Source organism: Paramisgurnus dabryanus, chromosome 18 (genome assembly GCF_030506205.2).
Source record: "Paramisgurnus dabryanus chromosome 18, PD_genome_1.1, whole genome shotgun sequence".
Taxonomy (NCBI): domain Eukaryota; kingdom Metazoa; phylum Chordata; class Actinopteri; order Cypriniformes; family Cobitidae; genus Paramisgurnus; species Paramisgurnus dabryanus.
In genome coordinates, this window is record NC_133354.1 from 30486602 (window position 1) to 30508205 (window position 21604).

General features: G+C 37.4%; 1 protein-coding gene across 11 annotated transcripts in view; it reads right to left on the reverse strand.

The window, feature by feature from the left end:
• The window catches only part of tcf7 (transcription factor 7), a 47246-nt gene extending 26093 nt beyond the window's left edge, over nt 1-21153 (reverse strand). For 2 of the 11 annotated variants that reach the window (XM_065287612.2, XM_065287614.2), the window contains exons 1-3: nt 20768-21148; nt 20559-20625; nt 19741-19844 (exon numbers count right to left, since the gene is read on the reverse strand). In XM_065287612.2, the coding sequence (XP_065143684.1) occupies nt 19741-19844; nt 20559-20625; nt 20768-20944 (348 nt within the window). In that variant the 5' untranslated portion in view covers nt 20945-21148. Of the gene's footprint in view, nt 1-19740; nt 19845-20558; nt 20626-20767 lie in introns of all 11 variants that reach the window. The other 9 variants (XM_065287619.2, XM_065287610.2, XM_065287620.2 and 6 more) reach the window with 9 other exon arrangements.
• Between the last annotated feature and the right edge of the window lie 451 nt (nt 21154-21604).

A 21604-nucleotide genomic window follows, 5' to 3' on the forward strand; every position in this document is an offset into this window, starting at 1 on the left:
ACAAAAAACAAACACAATGTAAAATAAATAATTTATTTACACAAATTACATAGTTATATATGAGCATATCTTTGACATGACTTTAACTCTCCCTTTCATTAAACTTGTAAGTATACAACTTAAGTATAGGTTTTGTCTTTATTTCACTTGTAGACGCTAGTATTGCATCCCTAAATTGATGTTTGGAATTGTAGTACTGTCCACCTCACAAATCTTTCATATAATGATGCACCACAGGCGGGATGATTGTCACAACTTGATTTCTTTCTTATTTTATTCATCTCAACTATTCAGTGTATTATGGCATGTCAATGAATAAAACTGTTTGAAAATAGTCTTCTTGTATTCTGAGCTCACAGCAAATGTTTCATTTTTGCAAGTTTTGGTTTGGGTAGAAATACAACTTTATGCAATATTAAAGGGGTTCTTGAGATTCCAGAGACACCAGCAGGTTTAAAAACCTGTTTGCTTCTTAAAGGTGCTCTAAGCGAATTGAAGCGTTTTAGACCATAAAACATTTTTTGTTACATACCGGAAACATCTCCTCACTATCTGCCTGCTGCCTGTCCGCTGATCAAACTGTAAAAAAACGCGATCTCTGTAGACAGCCCAGGCTTCACAAACAGCAATATCAACAAGTGGCCAAACCTAGCATCACAAAACAAAACAAAGTATTCCAGCCAATAAACGACAAAAAGGATTTGGGGGTGGGGGTTGGGCACGTTCATGAAAGCACGAAACGGAGGGGGAGGGGGAGGAGTTAGCTACGCTCTGTCTGTTTGAAAACAGTTTCAAACGTCAACAATAACTAACGTCTCGCAGATTCGCTTAGAGAGCCTTTAACAGTGGCTTTTCATTGCTGCCATTTCTTATATTTTCCAAAAACAAAAATTAAAAAGCCTTTAGTCAAATTCTGTACTGTAAATCTTATAATATGAATCTTATAATAGTTCAACAATTTCCCTTTAGGTCCATTAAATATAAATTGTTATAATAAATAATTTGCTTTTTTAAGATAACGCACACTTTTTTGTCTTTAGAAAGATTTTTTTTCATAACCATATTGTAGAAAACTACAACTTGCGCAATAATTATATTTTGCATATTTTTCATAGTATTAAAGTATCTTTTGACATTTTAATTTAATTTAAATAGAATAACATCCACATTGTCATAATTGTTGAAGGTAAAATACAATCTGTAAACTTACTAACTGTATTGGGAAAATAAACAAAAATGGCATATTTATATTTATATGGCATATTTATACATTTTTTATTAAAAGACATATTTATATTTCTTTTTTTGTGTAATATTAAACGGTACCTGTCAAAATGATTTGCAGCGGTGTGTTATTAGTTTTGAGCGGTAGTTATCTGAAATGAATGTTCATGTTGTGACTGACCAATCAGAAAGAAGCATTTAAGAGAGGCGTGTAATAAGTATTTAGTAATGCTGTGTTAAGCTGCTAGAGATACTCGGTATGATGAACAACAGTGTTTAGACTGAAAATCACACTTGACTTTCCATGTTAAACAGGGACAAGAGAAAATATTTTAACATTTTAACAAGAAAGATGAGATGAAATTTCATGTTTGCTGTGAGAGACAGATCTGTTCAGTTTGATGTGGGACTGAATCTCTTTCATGTTGTAATTTATTCCCTCTGATTAATTCACTTTACTGCACTGGATCAAGTGTACGGAGTGAAGCTACGGTGGTTTACAGGCCACCCGCTGGGTTCAGCCCTTACCGCCCCACAAAAACAGCTCTGATGTTCCCATGGTTACTACAGCATGTGGGGTCTGACCTCAAATCTGTGACTAATGACACAAGTCATCATCGGCACGCAAACCTCTGATCTCAGGTCAGTGCAGAGCTTCCAATTCAATTAACAGTCAGAACACATGTGATATCAGCATCTGTTAGAATAGCTGCTTACAGTTAATCATGATTACAGTAAGACTGGGGTCAGGTAAAACACCTTCAGATATAGAGCGATAACAAGACCTAAATATTATAGAGTTTAACATGGGACAGAATTACTTACAAAAGTCACAAGATTATAACAAGCATGTACATATATATAAATATAGTAAAAAAAGGGTTGAGTGATATGGGGGGGTCCGATATCAGTCTGTATCAATAATTGACACGATAAATGACAAATCTTTTTCCTGATAAATTTAAAGGAAGATTTTTGCTCCTATAAGAAAGTTGTTAAACCAACCAGACCATTAACAAAGTAAATTCTTTTCTCGCCATTGACGTAGTTAACTCGTCAATTAAAAGAAAACGCTTCCCTGCCAATGACGAGCATTTCTGACAATCTGTAATACCACTTTTATTACCCAACTTATGAAACCCTGAAGTATCGTATAGGGCAAACAGCTGTATGTCCGTGTAAGTTTTGAGGATCACTCTGAATCTAATCTCTATCAAAAGTCCTTCACTGAAATTGAATTATCTTAACTTTTTGCTCAAAATTTGGTGTTTTTGGTGGAGGTGATAAAAAAACAAATAAAAGTAGGATGAAATGCTTTAGTTTTTTTTTGCTTGTTTAAAAGCAGATGATCTGTTCTTTCATTTGATATATTGTATGTTTATATATTTAAAGAAGAATATTTTCTGGAAGAAATTAAACTTTTGTGAAAAATGCTGCCGCCGGCTGGCAACTTTTTTTTAAGAACGCTGGCGGGGATAAGGTTAATTTTGGTTTTAAAATACTTTTTATTCAGAACATGACAAATAGTTTTCAAACAAGGGATTACTTGAGATAGATTACAGATTAGAATATTGTAAAATCAATATCATTCACAACATCATCTGAATGCCCTTGCTGCTACTGCCCCCATCAAAAATGCTGCATTCCTTCTTCTGTGCACAGCATTTAGTTAGGTACGACTAATTTTCAAATCCACATTGAATTTTGCAACAACCATTGCGCGATATTGTAAATGAAAATGCAATCCTAAGTGTCCTACTGGTAAATGCAACTTTAAATTTAAACGGTTTCTGCTTGACCATGAAAATACATCTAATCAGTTCAGGTAATACACTTCCAGTTGTTAAAAATTGTATTTAAATTACAGATCAAAAGTAGTGTAGCAAATGTTATTAAATTATTAAATTTGCATTTTGCACCAAACACAATTGGGCATGTGAATTGAAATACAGAAATGCATTTCAATTTAATATTGCATTGCCATATTGCATATAGATTTTAAAATGAATATTGCTACCAATATGCTTAGATATGTGACTGATGTTTGACATCATTAACACATTTACATTCTCATTTCTACAGACTTTAATGCAAAGCCAATGAGTTTAAAATGATGAGAGCAGATAAATGTTAATTACTGAGTGAATGATCCTTTAAAACACCTTCAGTAAAACATTCAGACAATTTAAGAAACATCTGTGCAACGTTTATCTTAACTAAGAGGAAACTATCAGCAATGAGACATCAACATTTGTTTAAGTGATAAATAAACGTACAGATCAGTAGCAGGTGTTAAAATAAAAGAACTAAGCTGTTAAAAATACAGAGCCTTTGTTGATTTCCCTAAAATCTTTCTTGTTTGTTACCATTAGACACACTGTTTAGTCTGTTGTTGTTATGTTATGTTGTGTTGAGAAGACATCATTGATCAGTTCTTTACAAACTCTTGTGATTTTAATGATCATGACTGAGCTGAAATATCACATCGCTGTCAGCTCAGATGTGGCCACAGATATCAATCACATAAAACCAGAGTAAAGTAACTCTGTCCTGTGGCTTCTCATGAACCTTTCTAATGCTTTCTGTATTCCCTAACCCCAATGAAGAAGCAGCACATGTTTCTCAAACTGCGAGAGGAAAACGCTGCATTTAGGAGAAGAAGAACAGAAGTTGTGATATTATACAGCATCATACTGTACACTTACTGTAAACAACATCTACAGAGATTTGTGTATAAAACAATACAAATGCAATATAGACCCGCTGATATATCAGACTCAAATCAGTAAACCAGGCTTTTGATCAATCTAATCTAAGAAGAGGAAATGAAGTCATGGGAACTTTCATCTGTTACATCACTTCCTGTCACATCAAAAGGACCCGCTAAAGGTTTTACATCCTGAAGCAGGTTATCAAAATCCTCATGGTCTCTATTCCTGACGTCAAACATCTTCAGACAAGCTGTAATAAACAAACACGGGTACTAATGTGAGAGTCGGACTGGGTTTAAATTTAATCCAGAACTTTCTATCATATATCACGCTCATGATGAAGTCTAATAGGTACTTTGACTTTTTCCAGTTCATCTAAGGGGTTTGTAGCGTGTTACTAAAGGAAAAGTTCAATCAAATATGAATATTTATTCACCCTTATGATAAACCAGACTTAATTTCTTCGGTTGAACTTAAACTATTACAAGCTTATAATGACTTTTTACTTATTCAACTTTAGTTACTGTGAAATATTGTTGTTTAAGCATTTAAATGATCTGTAAAGTTACAAAGCTCACCGCAAAGATAGATATTCTGTTTAACACAAAATGGCTTTGATCTTTGTATAAACTCCGCCCACAGCATTGCAAAGTTAAGGGGTCGTGGCCTTGTTCAGCTGCTTTGAAGAAGATGATAAAGAAGAGGAGTTGTTTTAGTGTTGTGTTGTCATCATACACTGTTTATTTTACTCAGTTTGTTGAATGAATTTTGATGTAGTTTTTAGTTGCAGGCTCACTTATTTTGCTTTTATATGTCTCTGTTTACCGCATGTAGTTGTGTTGATAAAGATTCAGCCCTTGTATGATGAGATAACTAACATTGTGTTTCATTCTGTAGGGATCACCTATTATCATCTGCTCTAATTCTGCGCTATTCTGTGTAATATAAAGGTGTTGTGTGCATGAATTTACTTTTAAATCTGACATCACATCAGACATGTGAAAGACGATTACAACATAAAAAAAGACATCTGAAACATCTTGTCAAAGTTAGCTATAAACAGTAGTGCTGCAACTAATAATACACACGAGACGAGACACACGAGATTGAATTCATGAGAGCGAGACAAGATTTTTACACTTTTTAAGAAATCCTCAGTAATAAAACATATGAATGGGAAAGTGAAATGTCTTAACTAATCCGTAACAATTATTTTGGTAATTGATAATAAAGTAATTTAATATTGTTTGTTAATAAAAATAGATCTAAGTGAGCAATAACCTTTAAAATGACATAATAATGATGAAACAATAATAATTGGTTTAAATAAAGTATAAAATACAGTAAACACAGGGTGCCATTGGACTCACGGTGCTTTTTTGCATTCTATTTACATCTGAGAAGCTAAGGTGCACATCTCATGGAAGACTCAATATGGTTAACTCTTTCCATGCCAATCAATAAGTTATCTCGTCAATTAAGAGAAAACGCATCCCTGTCAAAGCAATCCATATTTCTGCTTTTATCCATGAGGTGGCGCTCTTATCCAACTTATAAAACACTAAAGCATCCACTGATCCAAAAACAGTATAAACTCTGCGTATGTTTTGATCATTATTTTAAATCTGATCTCTAACAAAAGTCTTTTACAAAAATGCAATTATCTCAGCTTTTTGCTCAAAATTTTGTATTTTTAAAGAAACCTACCCATATTTGAGAGGTGATAAAAAGTGAACAAATGAAGATAAAAAGCAGAGGTGTGATTATATATTTAAAGGTGCAGTGTGTTATTTTTAAAAGGATCTCTTGACAGAAATGCAAAATAAAATACAAAACTATATGATCAGGGGTGTACAAAGACCTTTCATAATGACACATTATGTTTTTATTACGTTAGAATGAGATGTTTTTATCTACATACACACCGAGGGTCCCCTTACATGGAAGTCGCCATTTTGTGCCACCATGTTTCTACAGAAGCCCTTAACGGACAAACTTTTTACTAAGTTGTCTCCGACAATGGCACGTTTGTCCGATGGTGGCTAACGTAGCTTCTCTATGCGTTTCAAAAGTGAGGGGTGAGCAGTGGACTAAGCCGTCGGTTGCAATGCGCAACCTCACCACTAGACAGCACAAAAATGTACACACTGCACCTTTAAAGAAGAACATTTTCTGGAAGGCATTAAACTTTTGTGAAAGTCATAAAAAATGCTGGCACTTAAAAAAAACTGTGTGGGAAAGAGTTAAGGACGGGACATTTCTGACACACTATAAGCAAGTGACCAATCACAACACACTGGGCCTGTTTGACCAATCAGAGGTTTTCAGAAGGATGGGCTATTACAGAGCCCAAAAGTAAACAGCTTAAAACCAAATGAAGACGTACATAAACATGTTGCTAGTGTGTTATTAGCAAGTAAATTGTCTGGAATGGCATGACTGTTATCAAACAGGTTTGTCAAAGACTCCCTTCACCTGCCACTCCCTCCCATCCAAACTCCCCCTTATGGGTTAAACAAGTGTCTATATGTAAGGAATCAGATCAAACAACAAAACAGCACCAAAGAGTCCCAATGTTGACATTTTTGGAGGTAATCGACCCGTGAACATTATAGATAGAGGCGGACAGTAAGAGACGCTGCGGGTGGAGAGAGAGGTTGTAAGGTAAGAGCTAATGTGTTTGAAGAGGATGAGTTTGATTAAAGGACCAGCGTGAGCTCTCTGAAGATCTACTCCTCACCATTATAACACCTTCACTTTCAAATTCATGCATATTACTTCCCCTTTTCCAACTCACATCAATTAAAGCCTCATCCGATTGGCTCTCGTGTGATCTATTAGCACACTGATGCTCGTCTCTTTAATCTCTCTTCATGTTTTTATCGACTGAAGTATTGATTTGATGTCCAGGCTTTCATCTGGCAGAGCTCAGAATGCAACAGAAGGTTTTGTGTCCTGGAGTTTATTTAACCCTTTCATGTTGATGTGGAGATTTCCAAAACGTTATTTAAGCTGCGCTCACAGCCGACAACAGATATACGTACAGTCCATATGCCAACATTCAATATCAAATCACGATGATACAGGAACTGTTAATAGATGGAATAGTAACATAAATGTGTAGGTTTTTCTGTATTTAAGAGACAGTAATTTCTGTGTTACATTAGCACCTGAATTATCTAACAAAATTATTTTTAACACACGTATGCCTAGAATATCAGCTCTGATCTCAATTTACCCTACCGTTCAAACATGATCATGAAAACCTTTGGATCTAAAGGCTTAAACGCTAACTAAAATAGTATAAATTTTGCTTAGCATGCATTTTTTTAACTTAAAAATCCTCTCAGGATTCAGGTCACTAAAAAAGCTAACATTTAATTTAGTTTTGATTTGTTTAGCAAATTAAAACATTATTTGAAAAGGCTCTGAATATATTTCCACTTGCAACGCTCTTCATCGATCACCATTTGATGAATTGCTGCTGCCACGATCAATATTAAATCTACAGAAACATTTTTAAGTGGCATTTATCTTCAGCTTTCTGTGGGCACAATGTGTCCTATAAACAGCATTCTGCTCAGAAAACAACGACAATGACTTCATTTAAATATGCGGGGTGCAGCACTGTCCCACATACGGAGCTCATTTCTCTTGTCTAAAGGGAGCGGGTTTCTTTATGAATGTACTCACTCACTCAGGGAGGTATCCAGCAAATCCATCATTGGGACAAATAACACAGCAAGCTACCTCACCATATAATTTTCATCTCCCCCCGCCCAAAAAGCCTTACGGCTCTTTGGCACCCATTGCCAGAACTTTAAATAGAGCCCCTATGGACTGGATTCTGCTTAAAACCTGTTGACCCTCCTCTGTTACTGGATTCGAAACATCGCATCTCATTTGTCCTATGGTCAGGCGTATTGTTTGAAGAGGATTTGTAATCTAAATATGTGGTTTTCTCTGAGGAGGACGCTGCCCTGGCTATGCCTGCCTCCGTCTACCATAATTGCCGGTGACTCCCACACTTCCACGAGCTGTATCCCATAGCCGACGAGTTAATGGAGAGTCCTGCCAGTAAATGCCTCTCTCTCACGTTTAACTGATGGCCAACAGCAACATGGTCAAGAGCAGCGGCTGCTGCCATTCACTGCCGCAACTGATGCATGGATTCACTGAGGACAAAGCTTTATTCACACTGCATGCGATCATTTCATGCCTGTATGATGGGCGGCGCTGATGCAACTGAACAGCTGATCAGCCCTCCGACTTTCTCCATAAAGAACTTCTAGACGAACTGACGAAAAACGTTTAGATTTTATAATGTGTGCACGCTGTGTTCATGGCAAGACCGCCTTTATATTCCTGGTTACAGTCAACAATTTAGATCACTAGGGGCGGGATCTATGCTAATAGATAGTCAGAGTATTTCATCAGGCTTGGGCTAGGCTTGTCCTAATGTGACATCACCAAGGGGCAACCGTTCAGTTTCTATCGTGAGGTCAACACAGAAGTGACTTAAACTGAAATTCATCGTTTGGCCACTAGAGGTTTGCTCCAAATGGGCGTCCATCCCATAGACGCCCCATGTTAAAATGGCCAACTTTACAGAATAAATAAATATGTTTACAGTGTGGTACAAAAAATGTTTTTGGTCTGCATAGCTAAGTTTGCCCTTCATGATAATTGTAAATAAGGTGAAATGTTTTGTAACTCATTAGTTTAAATTATATTAAGCCTAAAGTTCTGCATAATCAAGGAGGTGTGGCCATTTGAGTGACAGGTGAACTACCACTGCTGTCACTACCGTTGAGTTAAGTAGGCGTGGTTTCAGCAACCAGGCACCTCAGGTCCACCCACGTTGCACCCCTTTGCCCATTTTCAGTTATCCCTGAGTGACGCGCTGCCAAGATTGCGATGGCAGGTTCCGCCTACTTTGGGCTTTAAAAACAATCTTCACTTTAAAGAACCAAAATCAAAAAAGCTCATCACAGTAATGTGATAAATTGTATTTCTCAAATCACGGCCGGTCTGAATGGACGTAGAGTGTTATCATCATGTCTTACAATTTCTTTATCATACTCATAGTAATATTTACTACATAAATCTTATAGTAAGGAATAAAAATAAATTAATCAGGAATAGTGGCGGCTAGGGCTGAGCAAAAAAATAGATTTTTCGATTAATCGTGGTTTTCTCACAGGCCACGATGGAATATAAAAAATCGGATCGAGAATCAAAATCGAATCGATTTGATAGCTTGTGAAACAGTGGAACATTTTTTCAACCAATCAGAATAAAGTGTTCAACAGCCCGTGGTATAAAAAAGCAATAAAATCTGCAGTTAAATTAAACCAAACTACATGTACATTTGTAAAGAAGATCTTTAAAAAGTTTCCACTGTGTATCTGCAACAGTATTTTGTTTTTCAGGTAAGTAGAAAGGCTCAGGTCTGGTGTCATTTTCCATGGTAAACCACAAGATCTTACCACACACAACTGTACTCAAACAACCAAACATGCACAAAGATCACACACAAACACACACACACGCACACACACACACACACACACACACCCTTTATATTCCTATAGACTCTCAGAGGATCTCGACCCTCACTGTGGACATGATCACATCACCGCGTTTTCTCTTGATTCATCAGAAAAGCTCAACATTCACAGAACCTTTAGTTGAAGTTGTATAAAGTCATTAAAAGCAGAACTTGCCATAATAAATTAAGACCGAGTTCATATGTGAAGTCAATGATGCTCTGGTTTAAATCTCAACGCTGTCATTTTTAACATCTGACACATTGGGTTATTTTTTAAGAGCCCTGAACGCATATGAAGTGCAGGATGATACAGCGACAGGCCCTTCCACGGTCCCACCACAGTAAAGCAGCGCGTCTACAATGATCTCATACTCTAGCTATAAATCTCATTCATATCTTTAAAGAGATGAAATCCATCGCTCATAAAACAACAGGCGTCTCAACAGCGCCTCAACTCTTTAGGATGAAGAGCGTTCTAACAAAAGTTTCTCATTCAGTATTACATCAAATTCAAATGGCAGCATGCTTTATAAGACTCCATGTCTTCGTCTTTTACACATGTTTTAAGAGCACATACCGTATTTCACAACACGTTACCACTAAAGCACTATAGTATGAAGCGGTTAAGAAAGCTTCAGCACTTCACATTCGCCGGCTGTGAAATAGTTAAAGAAGAAAGCGGTGCGCCTCTAACTGTTTAAAGTTGCTCACAGCAAGGTGCAGCAGGTGCGCGCGTGGTTACCAGTCTGTGTGTGTTTACTGCTGACTCCCTTCCGCACCCCAGCACCCACACCTCCTCCTCCTCCTCCTCCTCGTCCTCCCGGCCATCAGATAAGACACACACAGAAAAAGAGAGAGAGAGAGAGAGATGGGGGGAACACTTACCTTCTGCACACATATAAGCCTTTGCATTGTAGTAAAGGTGCAGTTGCAGAAATACACACATAACCACAGCTCACCTTCACTCTACTCTAAAAGAGAGCGAGCGAGCAAGGGAGAGAAAGAGAGAGAGAGAGAGAGAGAGAGAGCTAGCCCTGATATCACTGAAGACAGGATGTAAGATGTATGTCAGCTCAGATACACGTGTGTACAAGTGCGTGCTGATGAAAACACACACACACACACACACACACACACACAACGCTTGCAAACAAGTCTCAAAGTGACAAAGACAAACTATTATTCTGATATAGCCACAGAGGTGGCAAACACACGCTTTGAATGCAGAAACGGGGCTTCCCCTGGAAAAAATCGGGGAAATGTACCCTGAAACTTTAATGTTTGTCATTAAAAAGTGCTGTTTTTTTCCCCTTCTCTTAGATCCAGGAAGACCTTGTTCTCGATCCCATAGGCAAAGTGCTATTTTTAGCAGTAAAATGCTTTCCAGTTGGCTCCATGCGATCATAAGGGAAGAAAAACCACATCGAAAGCCACGTTCCCTAACATCTGAAAATGAGCTGGCAGATCTGGGATGTCCATACTTTGAAAGTGATCATGATACTGACCCCACTGAATTCATCTACAGTATAACGCTCTTCTTTACAAACTTCACTTAAATATTATTACACAATCATTTACAAGCATCATTTTGTAATAAACAAATACAACTGAGACGTACTTGAGCGTCCACAACTCACACATCACAACCACGTGATCGGTTAAGAGATTATTTGAGATATCACTCGTCCGAGTTTAATATCGAAAGTCTGGAGTTTGCCTATGAAAGAAGTTAATTACTAATCCAGTAATGTTCATCAGATGGTATTAAATTACAGGAGCACTGAAAAGCCAAACGATGTGGTCGATGACTCTGAGGAACCTTCATCTCATCTCATAAAATTTGTACAGTAATAAACTCCTTAAGTATTTCAGTCTGTCATGAGTTAGTCTTCATCTATCATATATGAATGATCGGTTAGAGATCTCTGAAGGGTTTATCTGTCAACTACAGGACAAACTAAACGTCACTACACCTCTTAAACCTTTAACCCAAAAGCACAAACGCATACTGGTTTTAAGAAGCATCATTCTGTTTGATTTATAAGCTTGACATCAAAATGTCCCCATAAGGTCACAAAAATACTGGTATTCATATCCTTGTCCCTGCAACGTGATAATTACCAGGTACACACACACACTTCCTATTTCATGCTAATGGTTAAATGTCTGTTTCTAATAGGCTACTGATCCAGTCATCTTTTCATGTGCATTTTTGATATGCATATTTTCTTAATAGCACCACTAATATAACAATTCAATTACATTAACAGACATTCAGTAACAATTATATACATCTTATGAAACTTTTGCTACATTTAAGCACTATTAAAGTGCACCTATTTCATTGCTAAACAACAACGTTATTTTGTGTATATGGCGTAATACAATGTGTTTGCGTGGTTTATGGTAAAAACCACATTATTTTCTACATACTGTACATCTTTCTAACTCCAGATTTCCGTCTCTTCCTAAAAACGCACAAAACTCATCTATTTGAAGAGCATTGCGTCCCTGATTGGCCAGCTAATCTGTACATTGTAATTGGCCTGAATACGGGAATGTTACGCTGCTTACCATGTTTGAAAGATTCGCTAACAATGCAATGCTAACGGGAGTTAACTTACAGAGTCCAAATGGGAGGAATTATGATAATGTCATTCTTGTCTACATCACCAATCCCAGGATGTTAACTGTTGCCTATAATCCGTGTGTTTGTAGTCCAAGAAAAGAGTCAACTTACTCGCATCATTGTTTACTTTGGGGTTTGTACTTTTTGAAAATCGTTAACATGTACTAATACACACTTACTCACCGAAGGAAATGTAAAGACGTGAATCGGTGTCCTTTAATATCCTGTGATAAGCGCTATATGAATAAATCTGAACTACCATTTGAAATGCCATTAAATGGTTTCTGATTTTGACTTACATCAGTGGTCTCCAACATGGTGCCCCCTTCTTTTGAATGGACTCAAAAGTAGCCCTCAAGATTGTTTAATCCATTGTGGTAGCCCTTGCTCATAAAAAGGTTGGAAACCCCCGACTCACATCATAAAAGTCTTTCCTTAGATGCGTATGCATATTGTAAAACTCATGCAATCAAAATGAACGTGAAAAACTATTTGATATTTTGTAAAGTGTTTTTGTCCTTTTCTTACAACAATCTTGAGATGATGTGCAATTCATGAAATCAATTCTTACTTAACATTTATTATATACTTCTGTCTGTGAACGCATCCGTTACTCTAACTTGTGCACTTGTGCACGAACCCAACATTTGGCTTCAGAAGTAATTTATTAACTCGTTGTATGGTTTATTTTTATGAAGCATTGATATGTTTTTAGGAGGCATTACAAAGAGGAGAGCTGGTATATTTTTGGTATATATAGTGTTCAGCTTAAGAAAGACGGATAAACCTAGGATGACATGAAGATGAGTAAATGATGAATTTTTTGTGTAAACCGTAATGTTTTAAAATCTTAGCCTTTGAAAGGTCACATATGACACATATTATATTAGTTCTTCTTTTGATAGGACTCCTATTTAAAGGCACACATGGAAAAACAATAATGCATTCATAAAGAGCAAGAAGTCAACGCTTTCGTTTGTGTAAAACAGTAGAAGAGCTTCAGTAGCTTTTGTCGTTCAGTGTTTAAATATGATTTCATCTATGAGCATCTTCTAGAAAGAGATTTACTGCACAGAAAAACTAAACATTACCGAGTTTATGATTTCAAATACAATACTGTCATGATCAACAAACACTAAGGGGCCAGATTTGCTAATAACTTGCATCAGCGCAAACGCCTACTGTCAGGATTTACTAAAGACATGCAGTAAACAACCACTGAAAAAAGCATAGTTTTTTTAACTGACCTTAATGCATATGCATTTGTAGGAGTTTCCCTTTCAGACGATACATTTATGGGAGGAGAGTATTTAAATGAATCACACAATGCGATTTACTGAGGGTTATGCTCGTCAGTTCACTGGTATTTGCGTCATTATTTAACGTCTAAAAAACATATCTTAGACAATACTCTCATTTGCACTGCTGTTGGTAGATTGCATTGGTCATTATGGAAATGAGGTTTTGGCACCTGTGTTCTTTAACCTGCGTCTTGTCAGTAAATCACACGCAGAAATTTCCACTCCCATCAATGCTTTACTGAAAATTCCCTCTCACATTAATTTGATGTGTTTAGTAAACCTGACCCTAAATGTTTACAACCCATTATATAATAACAGCCATGTTCACCATGTTATAAAATCTTGCAGACACGTTCTTTGTCCACATATAAACTGATACACAATCAGAGCAATACAACAGAAACTATGAATTCTGGAGAGACACATGTTGAGTTTGTCCCACAAGAGCCTGTGTTACACTTCCCACTGATGGGGTCAGCCAACGCCCCCAGCACCCCGAATTAGTGCCGGTCCAGACCTACTGGAGCCTCAGCAGCCACATGGGGCGGCACACATGGGTGTGATCACAGCAGCCCTAATCCTGATCCCATCTGATACCCATCTACCAACAGTATGACTACCGCAGCTGGGTACAACCCAACCATACACACATGCACAGAGACACACACGCAGACACACACACACAGAGACACAAACACATGCACAGACATGCACTGACACACACAGAAGCACACACAGACACATGCGCAGACACACATAGACACACACACAAACACGCACAGACACACACATTTACGCACAAACACACAGACATGCACAGACACGTGCACAGAGACACACACAGACACACATGTACACACAAATACACATGCACGCACAAACACACACACGCAAAGAGACACACACATGCACGCACCATCTACATATTTCAGCACAGACACACACACACACACACACACACACACAGAGACACAAACACATGCACAGACACACAGACATGCACTGACACACACAGAAGCACACACAGACACATGCACAGACACACGCACACACACACAAACACGCACAGACACACACATGTACGCACAAACACACAGACATGCACAGACACGCGCACAGAGACACGCACAGACACACATCTACACACAAATACACATGCACGCAAAAACACACACACACGCGAAGAGACACACATATGCACACACTATCTACATATTTCAGCACAGACACACACAGACACACAAACAAACATGAATGCACAGACACGCACAGACACACACACACACACACACACACACACACACACACACACACACATGCAGACACACACACAGAGACACAAACACATGCACAGACACACAGTCATGCACTGACCCACACAGAAACATACACAGACACATGCACAGACATGCATAGACACGCACAGACACAAACATGTACGCACAAACACACAGACACATGCACAGACACGCACACAGACAGGCGCAAAGACACACGCACACACAAACACGCACAGACACACACACACATGTACGCACAAACACACAGACATGCACAGACACAAGCACAGAGACACGCACAGAACACAGACACACAAACACACACATGCACGCACAAACACACAGACACGCACACACACATGCAAAGAGACACGCACATGCTCACACCAACTACATATTCCAGCACAGACACACACAGACACACGCACACGCACACATGAATGCACAGACACACACATGCATGCACAGACACAGACACAGTTTCTTTTCTGTGGGGAAAAATTAAGCAAAAATCAACTTTTCCATTTGTTAAACTAAAAGAAAACACTATTTGGTGCGAGTTTGAGATTTGATGGTAGCTACCGCTCACGTCCATATTGATAAAAGTCTTGTTTTGTTTTCTGTAGTATGCTCGTTTCATAAATGAGGCCCATAGTGTGTTTATTCATGACGACACAAACACCCAAAAGAAGTGCATAAAACCTAGGATAAATGTTTTTAACCAAAAATAAAATCATATAGCTGGTTCTAACATGACAGTGTGTCGTTTTAAAGTAAAAACTGATTCTATTCTGCATTTGCAACAGAGGTTTTGCACTAAGTGCCACCAACTACTGCCACAGAATATAAACGCTATACCAACTTGTTTTTAACACGTATCCTCCTGATGGTTAAAGTGTTATAAGCACTCTGTCCACATCCATGATCACGTGAAGTATAAACGCACACCAGGGGCTCAGTTATGAATTACAATACAAGCGGCTGAAATGATTATAACGGTTATAACACTGTAACTGCATACATGTGCAAGAGACAAGCTATTATTACAACAATAAACTCTTTTATACTTCTGTACAAAGTCTTGCCCAGTCTGGGGATCTTTTCTGAGACGCCAGAATAGATGCAAATTCTTTTCATTTTAAAAACAAAACACAGAAATGTATTAGACTTTGATTTAAGTGAATTTGTTCAAAATAAGCATAAGACATCCTGTTAGATGTACTGAAAAAGTTTTACTCTTGCACAGCTAAGTGAAAACAACTAACAAAATTTAATTTAATTTAGGACACTAATTAATTAATTAAACATTTTGCCATTTAAAATATAAAAAACAGAAATACAAATGAATAACACACATAAATAATAAAACCTGATCAGTCTAAAAGGGTTATCCACTACAATATAAACTAAGGATTAGTAGTATAAGGAATGATAATTTTAAAGTAAGTATACCTGGTTAAGCAAACTATGCTGAAGTGTTGTAGGTGTTTACCAGAGTGTTGCTAGGCTGTTGTTAAGGTGTTTTGAGTGGTTACTATGAGATTTCACGATTGAGTTTCTGTTTGACTTGTGTCCCTCAAGCTACATTAGCTCAAATACTGAACAAAAGACTTAATATTTATAATAAAGACTTAAAATATTTAATGTCTGCCACAAATTATTTTTAATAATTCTAATAAACTAATTTGCTGCCACGGATCTGAATTTTAAGTGACAGTGATTTGTACATGTGATCATGACATCACATGATGACATCAGAAAACAAGAGTGAACATCATCATCATTAAAGAACACACTTCCTGTGTCCCGCCCCTCCCTTGTCTTTCAATGGTCAGACTCCGTTGTGATGTAACGCATGTCTCTTCTCACCCAGGCGCCTGTCAAATGTCTGGGGTAAGGTGACAAAAGCACACCTGAGTGAGAACGATCCATCAGTAAATGATGTCAGAGGCTCGAGCCGGGACCCTCCAAACTCCTCAAAGCCACCAATGCAGTTAATGCTATTTAAAGATTTGTGTTATAGATCAGAAGACAAAACAACAGCTCAAATCCTAAATGCGTCACAGACTTTGTCTCGAAAGACATCAATGACTGTCAGAAAGTTATGGTTGGCTTGAGGTGGGGGATTTTCTTTCAGTTTGACTCACTTTTGTGAAGATGAGTGGCGAACTGATTCATTAGGAGAAAGACAAAAAAGACATACAGTAGGACGCAAACAGATATGAACTAAAAAGAAAGGAATATGTGCGGGACATCACTCAGTAATTAAAAAAGAAACGAAAAAGAAGAGAAAGGTCTTTAAACTATGAGTATTCAAGGAGTCTAGAGATGAATAGATCACCTAATACATCTGACTAGAAATGAGAAGTTTTGATTTTAACATAAAGCTTTTAGATGTGTGTGTGAGGATTTTCAGCATTATATTAAAATAAGATCACATCATACACCCCATAAAAGCTGCAAGTATTTATTTATTCCTAAATTTTTTCATAGAAAACAAATTAGAATTTTTTAAAAGATATATATATGTTTTTTGGATAAAATTTTAAATTTCTCTCGTATGGTGTTCACACAGACTATTTTTCAGAACATGGAGAATTGTATTTTTTTGGGTAAACTATCTCTTTAAAAGCTCCAGCACACAAGGGCCATGGATTTCCAGGACTCACCTGGGTGACACATCACACACATCTACCTTTTAAAACTCCACAGACAAACAGGACTCTTACACGAGAGATAAAGTTTCATGAAGACCTCACGAGAAGAATTTGTTGCTGACTTCAGAAGCGTGCAGTGACATGTTCAAACACTTCAAACACCTGTCTTACATTCACAGCGGAAGAGAAACGGACACACACCGATAATTAAACGACTATAAACACCTGAGGGCATCCGAGGGGTTTTCATCATTTTGCAAATGCATCCACCTTCATAGCCGTGTAAGTTCGTCTGCAGGCGTTCACTTCAAAGAGCAGTACAAACTCCAATATTCAATATTTGTATTTTAATCTGGCAGCGACGGACCGTTATCCCACTGTGCTCTGTGCATCGGATCATTTACTTTGATGGAGGCTTACAGATGTTTTACTGGCACTACCACCACTCAAAGCCAATTTTCTATCCAACAACTTAATCTACATTGTGTTACGACTGATAAGTTAAAGAGCTTATTTTTTAAAGACTATGCAATCCGGCGTCTGTTACTTATCTGTGTTTAGTCCGAGGGGCTGAGAGCTGGATGCTTATGATGACACAAAGCCAAAAGTCTTTTATTGTTAACTCAAAGACTAAAGGGTGCTTAAACAACATAAGCGCATGGTATAGCATTGTCCTGGGACGAGTAAGAGCTTTCTCTGTAATCTTTGGTTAGGAGTACACATATAAACTGTAAAATTAGCAGGATTTTATCCTCTAATGTATGAATTATGAACATTTTAAACCGAGTAGTGCATTGTGGGTAAAACGCAACCCTCTTGAGTGGATTTAAATTGAGTTAAGATGACAAACACAGTGCACAATCCTTAAATACAGAAGTCAACAAGTTTCTTTCTAAAAGTTTCTGTGAAAAAATAAAAACTACTTGATTTATGATAGGGCTAAGCAACTTTAACACGACGACTGATCATAATAACACTGATCTAACTCTTGACATCTCGACCCGGTTCAGGAGACGCTTTACACTGAGAATAAACTACTCAACATTGGCCTGATGTCTTTTTTAGACCACATCATACCATTACTACAAGCGTGTATTCATCACAGCTTTACGATATATTTATAGACCCATCATTGACAGCTAAACAACACATTGTACATTATGTATTTACTTCGCTTTGTTGTGACTTGAACAAGACTTACAGTTGTTGATGTTGTTCTCCACCAGGAGAGGAAAACAACATTTTAAGCGAATATAGGAAGTTCAAAGAACAACAACACAGGTAGATATTCAGGGCTGGAAATGGGACGACAGGAGACTCAGAGAGTGAATATCAATTGATGATGGAGTTTAAAATGAAGAAGACTTTCTTCAAAATGTCATAAGCAAAAACATTTGGCAGATATGCATGAACAATTGTGAGTTTTAAGGAACGATATCATTAGGATACTACTCTTGTTTTCAGCAGCTAAATATACAGTAGTCAACATTTGAAGTGAATCAAAAAAGTTCATCAAAGTTGTCCTATGAGACAAGAATGGGTATTTTTAAGTTTTTTTTGTTCAAAGTTTTGATCCACTTCAAATGTTGACTAGTATATTAGATCTTCTGTCACATAATAACACTTAGCAAAAAAATACACAGTGTTTCCCATACATTGATTTATTTGTGGTGGCCCACCACAGAATCAACACTGGCCCCCACAAATAGAATTTTCATGATTCCCATTTAAATTTTTATTTCACCATTTGAAACAGCTTAATTCGGCTTAAAATATAATTTGATATAGAATACAGACCAAATACAGATACAGATCAAAGAGTAGAAGTGAAACATATTTCAGGTGCCAACACTAGATCAAACTTAAACACAACATGATGACGTCACATTTATGCTAATAAGCGGGTGACGTCATCACCACCACAGTCTCCTCAAAATCCTGTGGGAAACACTGAATACAAATTTAATAATTTTTTAAAAATTATGTTTGATCATCGAATCTGTCGGCTTTTTACACACGTTTAATTCTGACTGAAACTACACACGTGTGTGAACGTGAGTCCATGCAACTAAACTAAACAACTTTAAACCACAGTCACTGATTTATAAATAAAGACATCAGTAAGGAGGTACACATACAAGCACGTGTGCACAAACACATACAACTGCTACAATCATATTGCGTAAACAACAACCCTGAGGGCCTCATATGATTTACATTGACAGAGGGCACAAACATGTGAGAACAAAATATCCCCAAAAAAGTGCTAAAGCAACGACTTCTCAGCTTAATATTAAAATCAAGCAATGCGTCTTACATTCAGAAGTGTCTCTACTATAATCAAACTAATCCCAATCGACTGAACTGGGAAAGAAACGACAACTTACAGATGGTGAGACGGATCCATTGGGCAGGTACGGCTCAGGTAACATCAGAAATGGATATCCAGAGTACGGTGACTTATACATCCCACCATCTTGATGTTTTGGCACTTGAGATAAAAATAAAGAAAGACAAAACATTCTTAATATTTTTAACTCAATCATATAAACCAATGTACACAATTACTAAGAAACCTTTTAAGGGTGTTGTACTTTTGATTTGTAAAGACGCAAACTAGACAACATAGTTTATTAAAAAACTCTCTTGTAAATAACAATGATCAATCACAGATCTTCTAAAAAACAAGTTTCGGTTCTGGAGAAAACTTGACGGAAACAGATCAATAGATCATAACTGAGATACGTCTAATCGACAGAGTATTTATTGATGAATGATTTTAGGTTTTCCCCAAGAAAAGTCCAACAGTCACACATCAAACCTAAACATGATTTTCTCTAAGAAACATTTATCAGTCCACACACATTTATCTAAATCAGAACATAAAAAAGTAATCAAAGAAAACTTTAAATAACATTAATCGCTCGGCATATGACAATATTATTTTACACTTGTGAGCGCGCCACAAACAGAGGTTCAGATCAAGCATTAAACAATCTCACTATGAGCCAAACTAAAACTTTTCACAGTATTTTTTGCATTTAATACATAGTCTTGTCTGGGAGGTTTTGTGAACTTATAATGACAGTTTTCTTTTATAAATATACACAAACTCTATATATTGCCTTTCTATATTCTTTATAAACACCGGACACACACACACACACACTCACGCACGCACGCACACACACAAACACTCACTGACCTTCATCTAGATGATCTCGCTTTTCACTGTAAACCCTCTGATCTTCAGTGTGTCCTCTCCTGATCACCTGCTCATCATCACAAACACAAACATTATGAGTGATTTTACTGCTATAAACACATACGCGCGCGAGCGCCCGCACACACATAAACACACATACACACACAGAGAGAGTATGATGTTGTGTGATAGTGTTGATGAAGTCTTACTGCAGTGCTGGAGTTGATTTCGGACTCGTGCACCAGAGATGATTTGAGATCAGCCAGGTCGCTCTCCGTAAACGCGCTCTCGCGGATCTTCTCCTCGTGATCTCCTTCATCTTTAAACGCGATCATCTCATCATTCGCCCCGAGATCATCTCCCCCGCCACCGTTCAGCTGCGGCATCTTCCTCCCGGTCACCAAACCAACTTCTTCAGCAGTGATGTTCTTCACTAAAGCTCTTCAGATGTTCTGCTGATCTTCTTCTGAAGAGTTGAGAGACACACACACGCGCGCGAGAGAGAGGAAACTTCTTTATGCCGTGACGCGCTCGCGCGACCTGAAAGTAACAAACAGTCGCGCTTCAGAAGAGCAAAGATCAAAGAAACCGCCGGGTGATTGACAGCTGCGATGAGCGAAGGGGGGCGCGCTCTTAAAGCGACAGGACAGTGTTTTTATTAGGACACGTAACATGTCTGACAACCACAGAATACATGCAATATATTAATAGTAACGTTATTCATTTAAGTTTAAACAGGTCTCATTTATTAACCAGTGTGTGCTGCAATAAGAATTTAAAGTGAAACTGATGATGCTTTATGTTAAGTTGTTAGTGAACAGATGTGGAGTGATGTCTGGAGATAATCAACGACTAGAGAAAGCAAACATATTTCTACAAAGACAAGAATTCAAAGAAAAGAACAGAATAGTGGAAAAATACAATATATAGATTTATGAATAATGTTAATGTAAAATAATGTTTTAATAATGCTGGACACAAGATTATTCATAAAAACCAAACTAAACAAATGAAGTTCTTGTTTTAATAAGAAGGGTAGGCTACTT